Below are 21,539 nucleotides of genomic sequence, written 5' to 3'. Positions count from 1 at the left end.
AGACACTAAAGCATAAATTTTACCAGATGGCCTTCCTTGATAATCTATTCGCTCCCCTCTCCAATATTCCAAAGGTTTTGATCGTGTTCTCATGGTCCTGCGAACATTTGGTGTGTTGGAGGGCAATACTGTAAAAAGACATCAGACAAAAAATGCACATATATGTTTAGTTGGATGATACTCTGCAGTGAAAAGATTGATATTACTTTCTAGAACACAAATGCTTTTAGACAAAACACTAGAAAAACAAATTTTAAGACATATTTGTGTTATTAAAGAAATGCCAAGCTACTAGATTGGAAAAGATTTAAAAACATGGTAACATTCATGGTTAATGATGTTAAAGGTACACCGGAATTCTCATATATTGTAGGTAGAAATGTAAACTGATTGATGACAATTTGACAATACCTATAATTGTAATACTGTGTGACGTAGAAATTTCATCTTTAGAAAATGAGTTTGCAAAATATTCACAAAAATGGGCAAAGATATAGGTGTTAAGTACATTCATGGTAGTACTGTTCATAATAGAAACAGAAAAGAAAAAGCAAAAAGCAAACTGAAAACCACCTAAATGCTCCACAATAGGAAGTTTATAAATCAGGGGTGGTTATGTATACATGTGTTTGTGTGTATACACACATATCTATTCGTTTTATGTGAACAAGGCAAAGTTCTATGTACTAAGTTTGTTGGCTACATAATCAACTTCCTATGTTCTTACTTACTTCTGGTTTGCTGGAGTTGTCCAATTCTGAAAGTGGTCTAACAAAATCTCCCAGTCTAACTGTATTGTTTAAATTAAAATCTCCTTGCTTTTCCTTAGTTTTTTTCCTTTACACATTTTAGTTGCTAGGTTGTTTGGTACATAGTAGTTTATGATTTTTCCATCTTCTTCATAAAGTGCTAATTTTATTATTACAAGTCCTTCATCCTGTTCAGCACTTTTAACCTTAAATTTCAATTCACCTAATATTAAAAAATATACTACTTTCTTTCTGTTTATATTAGTCTACTTAATTCTTTGATAATCTTCTATTTTAAAACCTGTTTTAAGTATTTCTTATAAACACATAGGTAAGTTTGTTTTGTTTAACCAAATCTGATAGTCTCTATCTTACTAGAGGAATTCAATCCATTCACACTTATTTAGTATAACAAGTAATATACATCTATTTATTTCTTCCATTTTACTTTATATTTACAGGTTATTTTACATCAGTGATTCTCTTTTTCCCTCATTCTCACTGGTTTGGTCAGAATACCATTTCTTCCTCCATACCCCAAACCTTGGTCATTTCAAAGTTTACTGTGCTTTTTCACTCTAATATTGGTTACCTTCCCATTCCTGACACTCAACAGTCATACTCATTTCTCCATCATTATATTAAAAACTATATCCCCGGGGCTTCCCTGGTGGTGCAGTGGTTGAGAGTCCGCCTGCCGATGCAGGGGAGACGGGTTCGTGCCCCGGTCCGGGAAGATCTTACATGCCGCGGAACGGCTGGACCCGTGAGCCATGGCTGCTGAGCCTGCGTGTCTGGAGCCTGTGCTACACAACGGGAGAGGCCACAACAGTGAGAGGCCTGCATACAGCAAAAAAACAACAAAAAAAAACTATATCCCCCACCAAGATGTTATTGTCTCCTTTTTCTCATTTAGTAAAATGAAACTTTTACACTACTTTTATTACCCCTCTTCCACTCCTACTCTCCTCCCCACCACACCAAGTTTTGTTAAGATAGTGTGGATTTCAAGCTATCACTGCAAAAATCCTTACTTAGTACTTATAAATCCCCAATCATATTAGCATTTAGTAGTAGACATATCCTAAGGTGTGAGCAATGAGACACACCTTTATATAATCCCCTTCCCTGGGATACATGTGGAACCTATGACACACTCAACACAATATGGCAAAAGCAATGGGAAGTCACTTCTGTGATTACATCATGATCATACATATAAGACACTACCAGAAGGAGAGAAAAATTCTTCCTTGCTCACTTTGGAGAAGCAAGCTGCCATACTGTGAAGGGTCTATGAAAAGGGTCATGCACCAAGGAACTGCAGGTGACCCCTAGAAGTTGAGACTAGTGGCCCATGGCTCACAGCCACCAAGGAAACATGTACCTCAGTCCTACAATTCCAAGGAACTGAATTCTGCTAACAACTACATGAGCTTGTGGTGGTTAACAGGATCTCGAGCCTCAGGTAAGATCATGGCCCAGGCTGAGACGTTGGACTGCAGCCTGTGAAACCCTTGAACAGAGGACCCAGCTAATTTGTGCCTGAGCTCCTGACCCACGGAAACCAAGGGATAATAATGTGTGTTGTCTAAACAACTAAATTTGTAGTAATTTGGTACACAGCAGCAGAAAACAAATATACATTGTTTAAATTTAACCACGTATATTCAGAATCATTCCTCAGCACTGTTTCCTCTCTTTGAACTCATTTTTTACTTATATGATAGTTGGTTAGATTACCTTACATGGATATTTTACATAGAGGAAGCTGAACTTAATCTTGCACTATCTGCAAAATAAATTCAGTTATCAGAAAGAAAGATATCGTGGCTAGTTAAAACAAAGGACTGTAATGCATTTTTTTTTTTTACCATCTTTATTGGAGTATAACTGCTTTACAATGTTGTGTTAGTACCTACTGTATAACAAGGTGAATAAGCTATATGTATACATATATCCCCATATCCCCTCCCTCTTGCGCCTCCCTCCCATCCTCGCTATCCCACCCATCGAGGTGGTCGCAAAGCACTGAGCTGATCTCCCTGTGCTATGCAGCTGCTTCCCACTAGCTATCTATGTTACATTTCATAGTGTATATATGTCAATGTTACTCTCTCACTTCGTCCCAGCTTACCCTTCTCCCTCCCCGTGACCTCAAGTCCATTCTCTACGTCTCTGTCTTTATTCTTGTCCTGCCCCTAGGTTCATCAGAATCATTTTTTTTTTTAGATTCCATATCTGTGTGTTAGCATACGGTATTTGTTTTTCTCTTTCTGACTTACTTCACTCTGTATGACAGACTCTAAGTCCATCCAACTCACTACAAGTAACTCAATTTCATTTCTTTTTATGGCTGAGTAATATTCCATTGTGTGTGTGTGTGTGTGTGTGTGTGTGTGTGTGTGTGTGTGTGTGTGTGTGTGTGTGTGTGTGTGTGTGTGTGTGTATATATGCCACGTCTTCTTTATCCATTCATCATCGCTTTATGGACACTTAGGTTGCTGCCATGTCCTGGCTATTGTAAATAGTGCAGCAATGAACACTGTGGTACATGACTCTTTGAATTGTGGTTTTCTCAGGTATATGACCAGTAGTGGGACTGCTGGGTCATATGGTAGTTCTATTTTTAGTTTTTTAAGGAACCTCCATTCTGTTCTCCATAGTGGCTGTATCAATTTACATTCCCACCAACAATGCAAGAGGGTTCCCTTTTCTCCACAACCTCTCCAGCATTTATTGTTTGTAGATTTTGTGATGATGGCCATTCTGACTGGTGTGAAGTGATACCTTATTGTAGTTTTGATTTGCATTTCTCTTATGATTAGTGGTGTTGGGCATATTTCCATGTGTTTGTTGGCAATCTGTATATCTTCTTTGGAGAAATATCCATTTAGGTTTTCTGCCCACTTTTGGACTGGGTTTTTTATTGATATTGAGCTACATGAGCTGCTTGTATATTTTGGAGATTAATCCTTTGTCAGTTGCTTCATTTGCACATATTTTCTCCCATTCTTAGGACTGTCTTTTCGTCTGGTTTATGGTTTCCTTTGCTGTGCAAAAGTTTTTAAGTTACATTAGGTCCAATTGTTTATTTTTGTTTTCATTCCCTTTACTCTAGGAGGTGGGTCAAAAAGGATCTTGCTGTGATTTATCTCATGGAGTGTTCTGCCTATGTTTTCCTCTAAGAGTTTTACAGTGTCTGGCCTTACATTTAGGCCTTTAATCCATTTTGAGTTTATTTTTGGGTATGGTATTAGGGAGTGTTCTAATGTCATTCTTTTACATGTAGCTATCCAGTTTTCCCAGCACCACTTATTGAAGAGGCTGTCTTTTCTCCATTGTATATTCTTGCCTCCTTTATCAAAGAAAAGGTGACCATATGTGCATGGCTTTATCTCTGGGCTTTCTATCCTGTTCCATTGATCTATATTTCTGGTTTTTTTGCCAGTACCATACTGCCTTGATTACTGTAGCTTTGTAGTACAGTCTGAAGTCCAGGAGCCTGATTCCTCCAGCTCTGTTTTTCTTTCTCAAGATTGCTTTGGCTATTCGGGGTCTTTTGTGTTTCCATACAAATTGTGAAATATTTTGTTCTGGTTCTGTGAAAAATACCATTGGTAGTTTCACAGGGATTGCACTGAATCTGTAGATTGCTTTGGGTAGTATAGTCATTTTCACAATGTTGATTCTTCCAACCCAAGAACATGGTATATCTCTCCATCTGTTTGTATCATCTTTAATTTCTTTCATTAGTGTCTAATATTTTTCTGTATACAGGTCTTTTGTATCCTTAGGTAGGTTGATACCTAGGTATTTTATTCTTTTCGTTGCAATGGTAAATTGGAGTGTTTCCTTAACTTCTCTTTCAGATTTTTCATCATTAGTGTTTAGGAATACAGGAGATTTCTGTGCATTAATATTGTATATTGCTACTCTACCAAATACATTGATTAGCTCTAGTAGTTTTCTGGTAGCATCTTTAGGATTCTCTATGGATAGTATCATATCATCTGCAAACAGTGACAGTTTTACTACTGCTTTTCCGCTTTGGATTCCTTTTATTTCTTTTTCTTCTCTGATGGCTGTGGCTAAGGCTTCGAAAACTATGTTGAATACTAGCGGTGAGAGTGGGCAACCTTGTCTTGTTCCTGATCTTATAGGACATGGTTTCAGTTTTTCACCATTGAGAACGATGTTGACTGTGGATTTGTCATATATAGCTTTTACTATGTTGAGGTAGGTTCCCTCTATGCCAACTTTCTGGAGAGTTTTTTCATAAATGGGTGTTGAATTTTGTCAAAAGCATTTTCTGCATCTATTGAGATTATTATATGGTTTTTAATCCCTCAATTTGTTAATATGGTGTATCATTATTAATTGATTTGTGTATACTTAAGAATCCTTGCATTCCTGGGGTAAACCCCACTTGATCATGGTGTATGATCCTTTTAATGTGCTGTTGGATTCTGTTTGCTAGTATTTTGTTGAGGATTTTTGCATCTATGTTCATCAGAGATACTGGCCTGTAGTTTTCTTTTTTTGTGACATCTTTGTCTGGGTTTGGCTTCAGGGTGATGGTAGCTTCGTAGAATGAGTTTGGGAGTATTCCTCCTACTGCTATATTTTCGAACAGTTTGAGAAGGATGGGTGTTAGCTCTTATCTAAATGTTTGACAGAATTTGCCTGTGAATCCATCTGGTCCTGGGCTGTTTATCGGAAGATTGTTAATCACAGTTTCAATTTCAGTGTTTGTGATTGGTCTGTTTATATTTTCTATTTCTTCCTGGTTCAGTCTTGGAAGGTTGTACTTTTCTAAGAATGTGTCCATTTCTTCCAAGTTGTCCATTTTATTGGCATAGAGTTGCTTGTAGTCTAATCTCTCATGATCCTTTGTATTTCTGCACTGTCAGTTGTTACTTCTCCGTCTTCATTCCTAATTCTGTTGATTTGAGTCTTCTCCCTTTTTTCTTTATAAGTCTGGCTAATGGTTTATCTATTTTGTTTATCTTCTCAAAGAACCAGATTTTAGTTTTATTGATCTTTGCTATTGTTTCCTTCATTTCTTTTTCACTTATTTCTGATCTTATCTTTATGAATTGTTTCCTACTGCTAACTTTGGGTTTTCTTGTCCTTCTTTCTCTAATTGCTTTAGGTGTAAGGTTAGGTTGTTTATTTGAGATTTTTCTTGTTTCTTAAGGTAGGATTGTTTTGCTATAAACTTCCCTCGTAGAACTGCTTTTACTGCATCCCACAGGTTTTGGGTCATCGTGTTTCCGTTGTCATTTGTTTCTAGGTATTTTTTGATTTCCTCTTTGATTTCTTCAGTGACCTCTTGGTTATTCAGTAGCGTATTGTTTAGCCTCCATGTGTTTGTATATTTTACAGTCTTTTTCCTGTAAATGATATCTAGTCTCACAGCGTTGTGATCAGAAAAGATACTTGATACAATTTCAGTTTTCTTAAATTTACCAAGGCTTGATTTGTGACGCAACATATGGTCTATCCTGCAGAATGTTCCATGAGCACTTGAGAAGAAAGTGTATTCTGTTGTTTTTGGATGGCATGTCCTATAAATATCAATTAAGTCCATCTTGTTTAATGCGTCAATTTAAAGCTTGTGTTTCCTTATTTATTTTCATTTTGGATGATCTGTCTGTTGGTGAAAGTGGGGTGTTAAAGTCCCCTACTATGATTGTGTTACTGTCAATTTCCCCTTTTATGGCTGTTAGCATTTGCCTTATGTATTGAGGAGCTCCTATGTTGGGTGCATATATTGTTACAATTGTTGTATCTTCTTCTTGGATTGATCCCTTATCATTCTGTAGTGTCCTTCTGTGTCTCCTGTAATAGTCTTTATTTTGTCTGATAGGAGAATTGCTACTCCAGCTATCTTTTGATTTCCATTTGCATGGAATATCTTTTTCCATCCCCTCACTTTCAGTCTGTATGTGTCCCTAGGTCTGAAGTGGGTATCTTGTAGACAGCATATATACGGGTCTTGTTTTTATATCCATTCAGCCAGTCTGTCTTTTGGTGGGAGCATTTAGTCCATTTACATTTAAGATAATTATCAATATGTATGTTCCTATGACCATTTTCTTAATTGTTGTTGGTTTGTTTTTGTAGTTCTTTTCCTTCTCTTGTGTTTCCTGCCTATAAATCTGGTTTGGTGGTGCTGAATTCCCATAACTTTTGCTTATCTGTAAAGGTTTTAATTTCTCCATCGAATCTCAATTAGATCCTTGCTGGGTAGAGTAATCTTGGTTGCAGGTTTTTCCCTTTCATCACTTTAAATATGTCCTGCCACTCCCTTCAGGCTTGCAGAGTTTCTGCTGAAAGACCAGCTGTTAACCTTATGTGGATTCCCTTGTATGTTACTTGTTGCTTTTCCCTTGCTGCTTTTAATACTTTTTCTTTGTATTTAATTTTTGATAGTTTGATTAATATGTGTCTTGGTGTGTTTCTGTTTGGGTTTATCTTGTATGGTACTCTCTGTGCTTCCTGGACTTGACTGTCTATTTCCTTTCCCATGTTTGGGAAGTTTTTGGCTATAATCTCTTCAAATATTTTCTCAGACCCTTTTTCTTTCTCTTCTTCTTCTGGGACCCCTATAATTTGAATGTTGGTGCGTTTAATGTTGTCCCAGAGGTCTCTGACTGTCCTCAATTCTTTTCATTCTTTTTTCTTTATTATGCTCCCTGACAGTTATTTCCACCATTTTATTTTCTAGCTCACTTGTCTGTTCTTCTGCCTCAGTTATTCTGCTATTGATTCCTTCTACAGTATTTTTAATTTCAGTAATTGTGTTGTTCATCACTGTTTGCCTTTTAGTTCTTCCAGATCCTTGTTAAATGTTTCTTGTATTTTCTCCATTCTGTTTCCAAGATTTTGGATCACCTTTACTATCATTACTCTGAATTCTTTTTCAGATAGACTGCCTATTTCCTCTTCATTTGTTTGGTTTGGTGGGTTTTTACCTTGCTCCTTCATCTGTAACATATTTTTTTGTCCTTTTTTTTTTTTTTGATGGGTGGTGCTGCATTCCTGTCTTACTGGTTGTTTGGCCTGAGACGTCCAGCACTGGAGTTTGCAGGCACTTGGATAGAGCCAGGTCTTGGTCCTGAGATGAGGACCTCCAGGAGGCCTCACTCCAATTGATATTCTGTGGGGGCTGAGGTTCTCTGTTAGTCCAGCGGTTTGGACTCGCAGCTCCCACCACAGGAGCTCGGGCACGACCTTTGGCCTGATGACTAAGATCCCACAAGCTTCGTGGTGCATAAAAAAAAGAAAAAGAAAGGAAGAGAAAAGGAGCAGTACAATATCAAAGAATAAAAAACAAAACAGGTCTTCCCTGGTGTCGCAGTGGTTGAGAGTCCGCCTGCCGATGCAGGGGACATGGGTTCGTGCCCCGGTCCGGGAAGATCCCACATGCCACGGAGCGGCTTGGCCCATGAGCCACGGCCGCTAGGCCTGTGCATCCGGAGCCTGTGCTCTGCAACGGGAGAGGCCACAACAGTGAGAGGCCCACGTACCGCAAAAAAAATAAATAAATAAAAAATAAAATTAGAAAGATAAAAAATATATCAGGAAAAATAAAAGTATAATAGAAACAACCAGTCACTGGGGGTTCATCCTGTCCCCTTAGGGGTCCATGGTCCCCCACCAGTGCCTGGTACGTGCCCTAGTTGTGAGAAGACATGAATTCCACATGCTCCTAGTATGCCATCTTGACTATGCCTGCCTCTGTAATACATTTCTGAAAGGCTATATATATTACTTTATTCTTCCAGAGTTGCATATGTGAGTCGTGGGAGTCAGATTTTGTTGGGGTTTTTTTTCTCCTTTATATGTAACTTTTCTGTCTGGAAGCTTTCTTCTATCCTTGAAATTCAGGAATTCTATTCACTTATGTCTAGAGATGTATCTTTTTCATTAATTCTCTCTGGCAGTTGGTAAACTTTCTCAAATTGCAGATCAAGCCTATCTTTACTCTAGGGAAGTTTTAATTGTTTTTTTTTTGTTTGTTTGTTTTTTGTTTGTTTTTTGCGGTACGCAGGCCTCTCACTGTTGTGGCCTCTCCCATTGCGGAGCACAGGCTCCGGACACCCAGGCTCAGCGGCCATGGCTCACGGGCCCAGCCACTCCGCGGCATGTGGGATCTTCCTGGACTGGGGCACAAACCCGCGTCCTCTGCATTGGCAGGCGGACTCCCAACCACTGCGCCACCAGGGAAGCCCACAGAAGTTTTAACTAGTACTTTCTTTAACTGTTTTCATTCCTCCATCTGTTTCTTTTTTCTGGAAATCCTGTTATTTGCATGTTTTATCTGCTGTCTCCCTGTTATTTCCACTGCATATTTTTTTCTTCATTGTTTCCATCTTTTTTTATATTTCTGTTCTGATGAATTTCTTCAATGTCAATACCAGCTACTAATTCAGCTCTCAACAGAAAATATATTTACTTTCAGTTCATGTACTGACTTTTTAAACTGAAAAATTATGCTTTAGCAACCAGAAAGCCTTCTATGATATAACTAGATCTCTGACAGTACTCATATTTCCTTCATTGTTAAAATTGTTATCCATCTACTACAATGGGTTCTAGCACACCAGAAGCTGCCTACTGTTGCTAGGCATAATTCTTGATTTTCCTCTCTTGGGTTGCTGGAGCCCCTGCTCAGGGACACTTTTATTTCTCTTTGCCTACTCTGACTCTAGGCATATTCCACTCCAAGACAAGCATTAAGCACTGAGAAGTATAGCAGCCTCTCTTCACATGGGCCTACAAAATACTAACTGACAAGATGTGAGGTTTTGGTTGAAGCAATTAGAAAAAGCTTCATTCCTACAGGTTCTCTTCAGGTACAGGTGTAGAAGCCTCAAGTATAGGGGGAGAGATAAAAAGCCACTCCAGTTCCACAAAGGTGAGAGGTCCCATGAATCTTGACCAGCAAATATCTCTTTAAAAACCATAGTTTTAATCCTCATGTGAGCCTCTCCATGGATTCCTTAGCTCCCAGCTTACTTATCCTAGTTACTGCTTTGTTTAGGTGTGAACTGGAAAAAACGGGAGAAGTTGTCAGGGATGCCATCTACTTAGCAGTTACATTTTATATAATTCTCCACCCTAGCTTCTTAGCTTATCAGCTCCCTACTATAGAGCAATGAGTGAGAGGATTACAGGCTTCATAAATGGACAATAAAGAAACTCAGTGGCCTGTGATGATTTACCATGAAATTCATGAAAACTAAATACAAGTTTTACTTTCTCTGACAATTAATCCACATAATATTTTCCCCCTGCCTGAGAAAAAATTAAGTTATATTTAGAAATAAAGGTTTTATAATATGAAAATATTAAGAGAAAAGTAATCTTACCTAATTTGTGATGCACCTTGTTCTCTGGTGTTGAGTTAGACCTTTTTACTCTTGAATCATCTGCAAATTGCAGAAGCAATATCATGAGCAATGGCCACTAATTTCATGTTGAGTTAAAGTGTGCTACTCGGTCAACTTCAGTATAAATATTTTAAAATAAAATTCAACCTGAAAATACATTTTTTTTCTTAGAAAATAAGTTCTTTACTTGGATGCATACTCCTTTTTTTTATAACATCTTTATTGGAGTATAATTTCTTTACAATATTGTGTTAGTTTCTGGTATATAACAAAGTGAATCAGCTATATGCATACATATATCCCCATATCCCCTCCCTCTTGTGTCTGCCTCCCACCCTCCTTATCCCACCCATCTAGGTGGTCGCAAAGCACTGAGCTGATCTCCCTGTGCTATGCAGCTGCTTCCCACTAGCTATCTATTTTACATTTTGTAGTGTATATATGTCAGTGTTACTCTCTCATTTCATCCCAGCTTACCCTTCTCCCTCCCCGTGTCCTCAAGTCCATTCTCTACGTCTCTGTCTTTATTCCTGTCCTGCCCCTAGGTTTATCAGAACAATTTTTTTTTTTTTTTTAGATTCCATGTATATGTGTTAGCATACGGTATTTATTTCTCTCTTTCTGACTTACTTCACTCTGTAGGACAGACTCTAGGTCCATCCACCTCACTACAAATAACTCAATTTCGTTTCTTTTTATGGCTGAGTAATATTCCATTGTATACACGTGCCACATCTTCTTTATCCATTCATCTGTCAACCTGACAATACATTTTATTACTCCCTTTGCTTTTCACTGCTGAGAAATGAAGGCTAGTGAAAAAGAGTATAATATGTCTCTAGATTTTGCTACAGTGAATATATCTTAAGAAGATAACAGTTACAAGTAACAAAAAACAAACAGGTTTTCTATTGCTTGTGGACTTTAAGTGAAATAAGCCACTGGGTGGATAAAAATGCAAAGAGTGATAATGAATAATTACTCTGTTAATAAAGTAATCTATGATTCTTAAAGTTGTAAATAGTGCAACCATACTGAATTTACTTAGCAGTGTGACAATTAGGTCAAGAGTTCTAAACTTTAGTGTGATAAATAGCATCTAAACATAACAACCATCAATTATTTCGCTTCCTATGCACAAACGCTGTTCTTTATCAAGAGGCAAAGTTTAATTGCCTTCTCCTTGAATCACCACTGGCCTTAGTGAGTTGCTTGACTAATGGAATGCACAGAAATGACATTCTGGGACTTTGAAAGCTAATTCCTCAGAAGACACGCAGGTGCCACCTGGATCTCTTGGAACTTCAGTCTGAGGAAAGACAGCCATCATTATGAAGACTGATTACCCCAAGACTGCCATGCTGTGAGGAAACCCAAGATAACCAAGTGGAAAGGCCATGTGGAGGAAAAGAGATGCTTGGCCAGCCCCCAATTATTTCAGCCACCCTGGCAAGGTACCAAATATATGAGTAAATAAGTCACCATGGATTTCCAGTCCAGCTGATATTTCAAGTGACTCCAGCCCCAGCAGCTTGCATCTAACTACAAATGCATGAGAGCCAAAATGAGAATTGCCCAGCTAATAAACTAAGTCAACCCACAGAACCATAAGAGATAAATCGACTGTTGTATTAAGCCATGAAGTTTGGGATGTTAAGTTATGCAGCAATATGAAACTAGAATACTTAATATCCATGAACCATCTTAGATTTTTAATACAATTTTGTGTGTAATATACATTTCCTGAAAAGCAGGTCTAAGTTTTCATTACATTCTCAGCTAAAGAGTAGAAGGTTTCTTTTTTGGGATCATGAAAGTGTTCTAAAATTTACTGTGGTGATAATTATAAACTACTGAATTATATACTATAAATGCGTTAATTGTATGGTATGTGAAGTACATCCCAATAAAGCTATTCCAAAAAAAAAAAAAAATATATATATATATATATATATATAATTTCCCTTGTACTTCCCACTATAACAAGTAGAGGATTAGTCGTTCTTGGAAATTTTCCTATAGCAGTGGGCTCTGGAGGCAACTGTGGGAGACAAGAGAAGGAACAAAGCAAATGAATAAATATACTGAGGATAATGGGAGCCAGGCTTCTCACTATCCTTGAGAAAGGGTTTATTAAAATGGAAAAGGGAGGGCTTCCCTGGTGGCGCAGTGGTTGAGAGTCTGCCTGCCGATGCAGGGGACACAGGTTCATGCCCCGGTCTGGGAAGATCCCACGTGCCGCGGAGCGGCTGGGCCCATGAGCCATGGCTGCTGAGCCTGCGCGTCTGGAGCCTGTGCTCCGCAACGGGAGAGGCCACAGCAGTGAGAAGCCTGCGTACCACAAAAACAAAACAAAACAAAAATGGAAAAGGGAAAGTCAAACATGCTGGACTGGAGTTGGAGGTACTGATGTGAACTCATGGTTTCTAAATACAGAAACACCTCAGAGATATTGAGAGTTTCGTTCCAGACCACTGCAATAAAACAAATCTGGCAATAAAGTGAGTCACATGAATATTTTTGTTTCGCAATACATATAAAAGTTATGTTTACACTATAATGTAGTCTATTAAGTGTGCAAAAGCATTATGCCTAAAAATCAATGTATCTTAAATACTTTATTGCTAAAAAATGCTACATATCATCTGTGCCTTCTGCAAGTCGTAATGTTTTTTTACAGTAGTAACAAAGATCACTGATCACAGATTACCATAATATAATAATAATGAAATATTGTGTTAATTATCAAAATGTGACACAGAGATACTAAGTGAGCAAATGCCATTGGAAAATGGTGCCAATTGACTTGTTTGATTAGGGCTGCCTGCCGCAAAACTTCAATTTGTAAAAAATGCAAAATCTGTGACACACATTAAAGCAAAGAGCAATAAAGCAAGGGATGCCTGAATAAATACAGAAAGAAGATACAGATGCTTGTGTATGTACAGTGCACATATATATGTATGTGTGTGTTTATCTATTTCCTATCTCAGTCCACTGAGAGAACCTAAAAGCCGTGATATCCCAGTAACAATGAGTATACCAAGCACCCGGATCTAAGTTTCTAAATGTCATCCTCCACTAGGTTCCTTTGGAGAAATAACTGATTCCAGAGTAGAGGCAGGGGAAGGAGCCTGGAACATCTTCTGCCAAAAAATAAGACAGTATTCAAAAAATGACAGAAACATGACAACAGGTCTCAGGAACCAGTTGAAAGGATGTCTCCTCCTGGCCAAATTTGGCACAATTTGAGTACCAGAATAAATGATAAAGATTATAACCCACTGAATAAAATAGGAACCCAGTAGTAGTCCATAATAATATAAATAAATGAATAATGAATAAATAAATGGGGAAGGAGTAAGTAAAACTATTTCTTATAGGATGCCAACTAACAGAGAAGAAATTAGGGAAGTAGAAAATAGTAATTTGGTACCACCATTAGCGGATTCAGGTGGGAATATTCAAAAGATGCTAATATTGGTGCAGAGGTTTGAAAAGGGACAAGTTACTAAAATAGGATATAGTTCCACAAAATACTTATCAATTACCAAAGAGAAAAACCCTGAGTGGAGAAACCTGGCAGACAATAACTTGAACAGGTGATGAAGATTAAAATCACTAGTAGAGGGGCTTCCCCGGTGATGCAGTGGTTAAGAATCCACCTGCCAATGCAGGGGACACCGGTTCGAGCCCTGGTCTGGGAAGATCCCATATGCTGCAAGGCAACTAAGCCTGTGTGCCAGAACTACTGAAGCCCGCATACCTAGAGCCCGTGCTCTGCCACAAGAGAAGCCACTGCAATGAGAAGCCTGCACACCACAATGAACAGTAGCTTCCACTCACTGCAACTAGAGAAAGCTAGCACGCAGCAACAAAGACCCAACACAGCCAAAAATAAATAAATAAAACAAATAAATTTATTTTAAAATTAAATAAATAAATAAGTAAAATCACTAGTAGAAGATGAGTCAGCACTGTTTGCCTCCTAATGTGATGCACAAAGAACACAGCCATTTCTGTAGTATTTCTGTTAAATATGCATGGCTCATATCTGATCATGAGGAAATTAGAGACACCCAGGTTGAAGGTCATTCTAAAGAATGAAAAGCTCTTTAAAAAAGTGTCAAGGTCAGGAAAGTTAGAAGAAGACTAAAGAACTATTCCTTATTGAAAGAAACTGAAGGGACATGAGACCCAAACACAGTCCATGATCCTAGATTGGATCCTGAACCAGAGAGAAAAAGGAACACTGATGGAACTGCTGGTGAAATCTGCATGGAGTCAGTGAAGGAAGACTAGTGTTATATTAATGCTGATTTCCTGACGTGGATGGATGAAGAGTGATTATGTTCTTGTCTTGCATCATGTCTGCACATACTCACACAATAATATGTATGCGACTTGCACTTGAACAGTCCAAAAAAAAGACTAATAAACATGTATAAACATTTATGTAGAGATGGCAGGGAGGGAAATGAAACAAATATTGTAAAATGTTGGAAATTATGGGAACTGGATGAAGGGGATATGGTATTTGATTAAATTTAAAATTATTTCCCAGAAGAGTATAAAACAAAACAAAGCCAAACACAGAGACAACTCCAGAATTTCAAAGACTAACAAAGCCTAATAAGCATGAAAATGGAAGAAACAGGTTATTTACAAAGGAAAAAAGAAGTAAGGCTGGCTTACAATATCTACTCATAAGCATTAGCTATCATGAGATAAAAGAGCAATAGCCAAATAGTTTAAAGGACAAAAAGACTGTGACTCAAAAGACTTTTACTATTTGACTAGTTGTTCATTGTGATAAAAAAGAAAGTTCCTGAGTCCTTGCTAGCATGTGTGAGACTTATCTACCAACTTTACAAAGAAGTAACAAAGCATATCTGTTAAACATTTATTAAAGGAAAAAAATACTGACAGAGCAAGTCAAAAATAAAAATTCAATCATGCTGTTTGAAGCCACTCTGCTTTAGTTTGATTAAAAAAAAAAAGGTTAAGTAAAAGGAAGAAAAGAAATATAAGAAACAAAAACAAACCAAAAGAAAGCAGGGAGTCACAATGTTAATATTAGACAAAAGAAGACTACAAAGTAAAAGCATTGTAACATGATCAAGAAGGTAAATTTGACCAAAACAGGTACATTCCATATGCAAACTTACATGCTCAGTAAGAGCGCTGAAATGTACATAGTAAAGACTGCAGGAAATAGGAGAGACAGACCACTGCAAAGCAAACACTTTACCGTCAACTCTGGCGATCCTTAACAGACCTCACAAATGATAAGGATACAAATCATAAGAATAATATGAAACACAGAATGTCCAAATCTAAGATCCTGTTCTTTTCCCCCAAATCTGCCCTTCTCTAGAAGTTTCCAAATCAAGAAATGACAACGCCATTCTTCCAGGTGCTCAGGCCAAAAACTTTAAAGTCCATTATCCTTGACACCTCACTTTCTTTTACACCTTACATCCCATCCATCAGGAAATCATGTTGATTCTACCATCAAAAACACCTAAAATCCTACTACTGCTCTCCACCTTCCACTGCTAACCCCCTAGTCCAAGCTACCACCTCACAAGGGGATTACTAATGTCTCACCAACTGGTCTCCCTGCTTCCAACCTTACACCTGCCCCCTTCAAACTTATCAGTCCACCCCTGATGTGTTTTCTACAGCAGCCGCAATTATTCTGTTTATAGGTTAGTCATGTCTCTCTTCTGCTCAAAATCCTCCAATGGCTTCCCATCTCTCTCAGTAAAGCCCGAAATCCTTATAGTAGCCTTTAACATGCTATATGATCTTTCATTCTTGTTAGCTCTGTGACATCATCTCCTACTACCCTCTCCCTCTCTTCCTCAACTCCAGCCTTCCCAGCCTCCTTGGTGTTTCTTGATCAAAACCTTTGCCTTTATCTTCCCTCTGCATGAGGCACTATTTCTCCATAGAGCTGCATGATTTGATTTCTCACCTTTCTCATATCTTTGCTCAAATTATCACTTCTTCAGTAAGACCTTTTCTGCCCATCTATCTAAAAATGTAACTCGCATTTCCCACCCTAAAAATCACTGCTTTATTTTTCTACTCTCAACATCCAACAAATCACAAGTTTTGATATCTTTTTCCCTTAGAATGCATAGTAAGTATTCCATAATATTCCATAAATATTTAAGAATTTCGTAAATATGCAAAGTATATTAAAAATATATATCCACTTACATTAACAAAATAATGAGTGTATATATATTTTTAATCCATATCTGTACACAAAAAGTAATATTCTCTTTTTCAAGCATCCATAGAAGAATTACAAAATTCTTCCATGAATTTTATGTGTTCTAAGCATACTCTAGAACACAAAGAAAATTCAAAGAATTAATAATACAGGGCAAAGTTATCAAGAACAATGAAATGAAACTATAAATTATTAACAAAAGAACAAAACAAAACACAACTTCTTAGGATTACAGCCAACACTGCATAACGAACATATACCAGGTATTAAAACTAAGCAAAGAATGTGTATTCATCTTTGTATCAATCTATGCGATTAGAATTGATATCGCCAGTTTACAAATAAGGAAATTGAAGCTAAGAACACTGAAATTTCTTACTCAAGATAACATAGCTAATAAGTGGTAAAGCTAGATTCAATCCCAGGTTCCTGACTCTGGAGACCAAACTCTTGACTAATGAACTCTTTTAAATAACACCTGGGTCAAAGAAAAATCACCACTATAATTCAGAGTGTACAACAATAAGAACGCTCTATTGAAAAAAAAAAAAAAAACCTTTCATTTTAAACTAAAACTATACTCCAGAAAATTCAGCTTTTTCTTTACCAAATAAAAAGCAGAAAAATAAATATAAAAAGCATTCCACTTAGAGAAAAATAATAAAGTAAATCTAAACAAAAGGGGAAGAAACAATTTAAATGGAAAAAGAATTAGTGAATTAGGAAAGAGAAAAACAGTATAAGAGATTATATTTCAAGCACATTCTTCAGGGACATAAAAAATTATAAAACTCTCTATTAAGAGGCATTTTAAAAACTTCAACACTTAGCTTCAGTAATCATCAATATATGTCTAATCTTGCTTCATTTATACCCTTAACAGCTTTAAAATACTGCAGTATGTGTCTTAAGTGCCAATTATATTATGTCCTACTTCAAAGAAAGGACTGTCATTCATCTCTCTCATTCTTTCTCCCTCTCTCTCTTCTCCCTCCCTCCCTCTCTCACCCAGGTATAAGGTCTTAGAAATCTCTAACCATAAAGTAAGGTTCTTAAGGGTAGGTACTCAATACATATTTGCCACAAAAATGTCACTGGTGATAATTTAAATAAAACACAGCACACCTTACTTCACATGCATAACACTATAAAAATCAAGACAGTAGAAAATAAATCATAACTTACTCAAACTTTCCTGAACTTCATTATCATCCACATCTGAATTATTCATTCCAGACGTTAAATAATTCTTGAGCCTAGAAGGTCCACTTAAGAAAAAAAGGTAAACCACAAAATTTGTGCATTTATATCTATCTAATATATCTACCTTAATGGTCATTTTTATCCTAAAACTGCCAAAGGTTTTTTTCTTATAAAATATTAATAGTATACTTATTTGCTGCATAAAACAAAAAATCCACAATTTAATACCACATTTGACTTGTCCAACATAATAATACTGAATTTTATAACCCTTTAAACTAACTCATGAATCAGAGTTACAAATTTAAGTCAACTCAAATAACACTCTTTGATAAAAATCAAATCATAAGAAATAAAATTACAAATAAATCAGCTTATCTTAATTTTTTTTTAAACTACAGGCAAAAACAAGCAATTTAAAATATAGTTCAGAAGCTGTTCAGATGATTCAGTTTATCCCAGTCCTAGATCCTCTTCCTCCTATTATGAGTCCAAGACAGGCCTAGTGGTCACAGGCTCCCAAAGAGTAAAGAAATCTTAGCCATCCCTTCAAAGTCTGAGAATCTGCTATAATTTACCATTCTTTCATTTTGAAAAAGGGTGTGTGACTTCAGATATTAGGAGACTAGGTTAATCTGGTTTGCTCACTGAGTATGCTCTCTTTAAACTTACATCCACAAATTCTTAGATGACACCCCTTTCAAAAGGTACAGCTTAATTCTAACTCCCCTCTTCTGAGTGTGGTATGGACTTAGTGACTTGTTTCTAGTGAACAGAATAAAGTGGAAGACTTCAAAGACTAGGTCATCAAAAGACACTATGGCCTCCATGATAGTCACACTTTCTCTTGGATCACCTGCTTTGTGGGAAGCCAGCTAGCTACCATACTGAATACCCTTATGGAGAGAGCCACATGACAAGAAACTGTGGCCTCTAGCTACCTTATAAGTGGATCCTCCAAGTTCTAGTCAAGCCTTCATAGGACTGCAAATCAGATACATATCTTGACTGCTATACCTCATGAGATTCCCTGAGCCAGAACTAGCCAGCTAATTCTCTCCCAGATTTCTACCCACAAAAACTGTGAAATAATGTTTGCAAGGCACTAACAAAATTAATATTAAGCTTTGAGAGTAATCTGTTACACAGCAATTGGTAACAAATACAGTGAGTAAATCCTATTATCCTTAGAACACATGCATACCTTCCTTCCAAAACTGAAGTCCCAGGCTCTCTAGAATCCAAGTTTGACTCTGCTCGTGTCTTGCGTGTATATCCACTGATCTGAGACTTTTGATGAACATTTTGTGCAGCCATACTATCTTGATTCTTTGAGCTTCCTGTACCTCTATGAAAATGAAAAGTTTGTAATTTTTTACATTTCTTCAAAAAGTATTTCTTCTAGAAACATTACACAAGGTGGGTAGACAATATAACATTGGCTATAACAAATATCAGATAACCTTGTTCAGGTCCTAAAACTTACAACTAGTCCAGGAAGGAAATTTGACTTTAGAACCTACCAAGAGTTCTAATTTGAAAAATTCTGATAAAAGAAACGGTACAGACCTGGCCTAACTGAGATAGACATGATGATAGGAGGGCACTGGGAGACATTAACTACAGGCAGCTTATGATGTATACTACACAGTTAAATCTATCACAGTTTTTGTTGAAAATCCACAAACAACTGAAATTGTTTTATATGATACCTCTACTCAGCCTACTAAGGAACAGCAGAGTGCCCAGAGGGACCTAGGCTCATCTCTTTGGTAGCTGCCAGCTAACTAGCTTACCCCAAATATATGCAAACAAGATACATTATTCCTAGACTGCATAATTCTCTCTCCACTCTCACATCTTACAAGTCCTATGTTTTAATTTGTTTCTTGACTCAGTCTACCAGCCTATTCTTATCATTTGTGAAAAAAAAGTCTTTAGTTATGCTTGCAACATAATTAAAGAGCATCCAAACTTCTGAGTATTCTTTGATAGTTTATTTCTGGAGTTTCTAGTCTCCCTCTAGGTCCTACCTTCAGAGTCAAAAGAAAAAAAAAAAAGGATTATTAGAGAATACTATAAACAACTGTATGCCAACAAATTAGATAACCTAGATGGAATGGACAAATTCCTAGAAACACACAAATTATCAAAACTGATTCAAGAGAAAAATAAACAACTTCAAAAGACTTATAACAAGAGAATAAATCAGTAATCAAAAAACTACCCAGAAAGAAAAGCCCAGGCCCAGATGGTTTCACCAATGAATTCTACCGTCATTCAAAGACTTAATACAAATTCTTCACAAACTCTTCCAAAAAAGAAAGGAGCACTTTTCAACTCATTTTATGAAGTCAGTGTTACCCTGATAACAAAACTAGACAAAGACATCACAAGAAAACTACAGCCAAAAAAAAAAAAAACCCGAAACAAAACAAAAAACCCTCAAAAAAACTAGCAACATTTTATCAACAACAAAAAAAATGTATCACACAATCACCTCAGTAGATGCAAAAAAAAAAAAAAAAAGCATTTGACAAAATGTATCTTTTCACTACAAAAACGCTCAACAAACTAGGAATAAAAAGGAACTTCCTCAACCTGATAAAAGGACATCTATGAAAAACCCACAGCTAATAACGTACTGAATGGTGAAAGACTCAATGCTTTCCCCCTAAGATTAAGGACAAGATAAGGAAGTCTGCTATTGTCACTTCTACTTAGCATAGTACTAAAAATTTCAGCCAGGACAATAGTGCAAGAAAAAGAAAGAAAAAGCATCCAGATTGGAAAGGGAGAAATAAAATTATCACTATTCACAAATGACATGATCTTGTACTTAGAAAGTCTCACAAAATCTACTAAAAAGCTCTCAGAACTAATACATGAGTTCAACAAGATTGCAGGATAAAGATCAAAATACAAAGATCAATTGTATGTCTATACATTTGCAATGATCAATCCAAAAATAAAATTTAAAAAGCAATTCCATTCACAACAGCATCAAAAGGGATACTTAGGGGGCATGAACTTAACAAAAGAAGTGTAAAATATATTCTGAAAATACTGCTGAGAAAAATTAAAGATCTAAATAATAGGACAAACACCCCTGTTCAAGGATCAATAGACACTGATAAGATGGAAATATTCCTCAAACCAATAGATTCAACGCAATCCATTTCAGAATTCTGACATCTTTGCAGAAACTGACATACTGATTCTAAAACTTATATGGAATTGCAAGGGACTTAGAACAGCCAAAACATTCGTGAAAAAGAAAAATCACACTTCCTGACTTCAAAACTTACCTCTAAGCAATGGTAATCAAGACAGTGTGGTTCTAGAACAACAACTGATATATAGACAACAAGAAAATTGAGAATCCAGAAATAAGCCTATACATCTATGGTCAGCTGATTTTCAAAAATGGTGCTAAGACCATTTGACAAACAGTTATGGGAAAACTGGATAGTCACATGCAAAAGAATGAAGTTGGACTTTTCACAGCATATACAAAAATTAACTCAAAATGGATCAAAGAATTAAATTTAAGAGCTAAAACTACAAAACTCTTACGAAAAAAACATGGGAGTAAATCTTCATGAACTTGGACTGGGCAAAGGATTCTTAGATATGACACCAAAAGTACAAGCAACAATGGACAAAACAGATCAATGGGACTTTACCAAAATTAAAAACTTTTGTGCTTCAAAGGACACCATCAAGAAAGTGAGACAATCCAAAGAATGAGACAGAAGATTATCAAATATCATTTATTTGATGAGACTTGTATCTAGAATATATTAAAACCTCATACAATTCAATTTAAAAAAAAAGACAATCCCAAAAAAATCAGGCAAAGGATCTGAGTAAATCTTTCTCTAAAGATTGGCAAACGGCCAATAAGCACATGAAAAGATGCTCAACATCATTAGTCTTCAC

The 21,539-nt window shown here is 36.7% G+C and overlaps 1 protein-coding gene across 4 annotated transcripts in view; it reads right to left on the bottom strand.

Moving 5' to 3' along the window:
- The window catches only part of CENPC (centromere protein C), an 89,821-nt gene that overhangs the window by 10,546 nt on the left and 57,736 nt on the right, over positions 1-21,539 (bottom strand). For 3 of the 4 annotated variants that reach the window (XM_082652697.1, XM_082652699.1, XM_082652700.1), the window contains 4 exons: positions 18,802-18,945; positions 17,580-17,662; positions 10,130-10,189; positions 24-128 (listed from right to left, as the gene is read on the bottom strand). In XM_082652697.1, the coding sequence (XP_082508823.1) occupies positions 24-128; positions 10,130-10,189; positions 17,580-17,662; positions 18,802-18,945 (392 nt within the window). The remainder of the gene's footprint in view (positions 1-23; positions 129-10,129; positions 10,190-17,579; positions 17,663-18,801; positions 18,946-21,539) is intronic. The other variant, XM_082652698.1, reaches the window with a different exon arrangement.

The sequence above is a fragment of the Grampus griseus genome (genome assembly GCF_964374135.1).
Source record: "Grampus griseus genome assembly, chromosome: 4".
In the NCBI taxonomy this organism is placed as follows: domain Eukaryota; kingdom Metazoa; phylum Chordata; class Mammalia; order Artiodactyla; family Delphinidae; genus Grampus; species Grampus griseus.
Note: the sequence above shows the minus strand (reverse complement) of the source record. Positions and strands in the feature narration are given on the sequence as shown.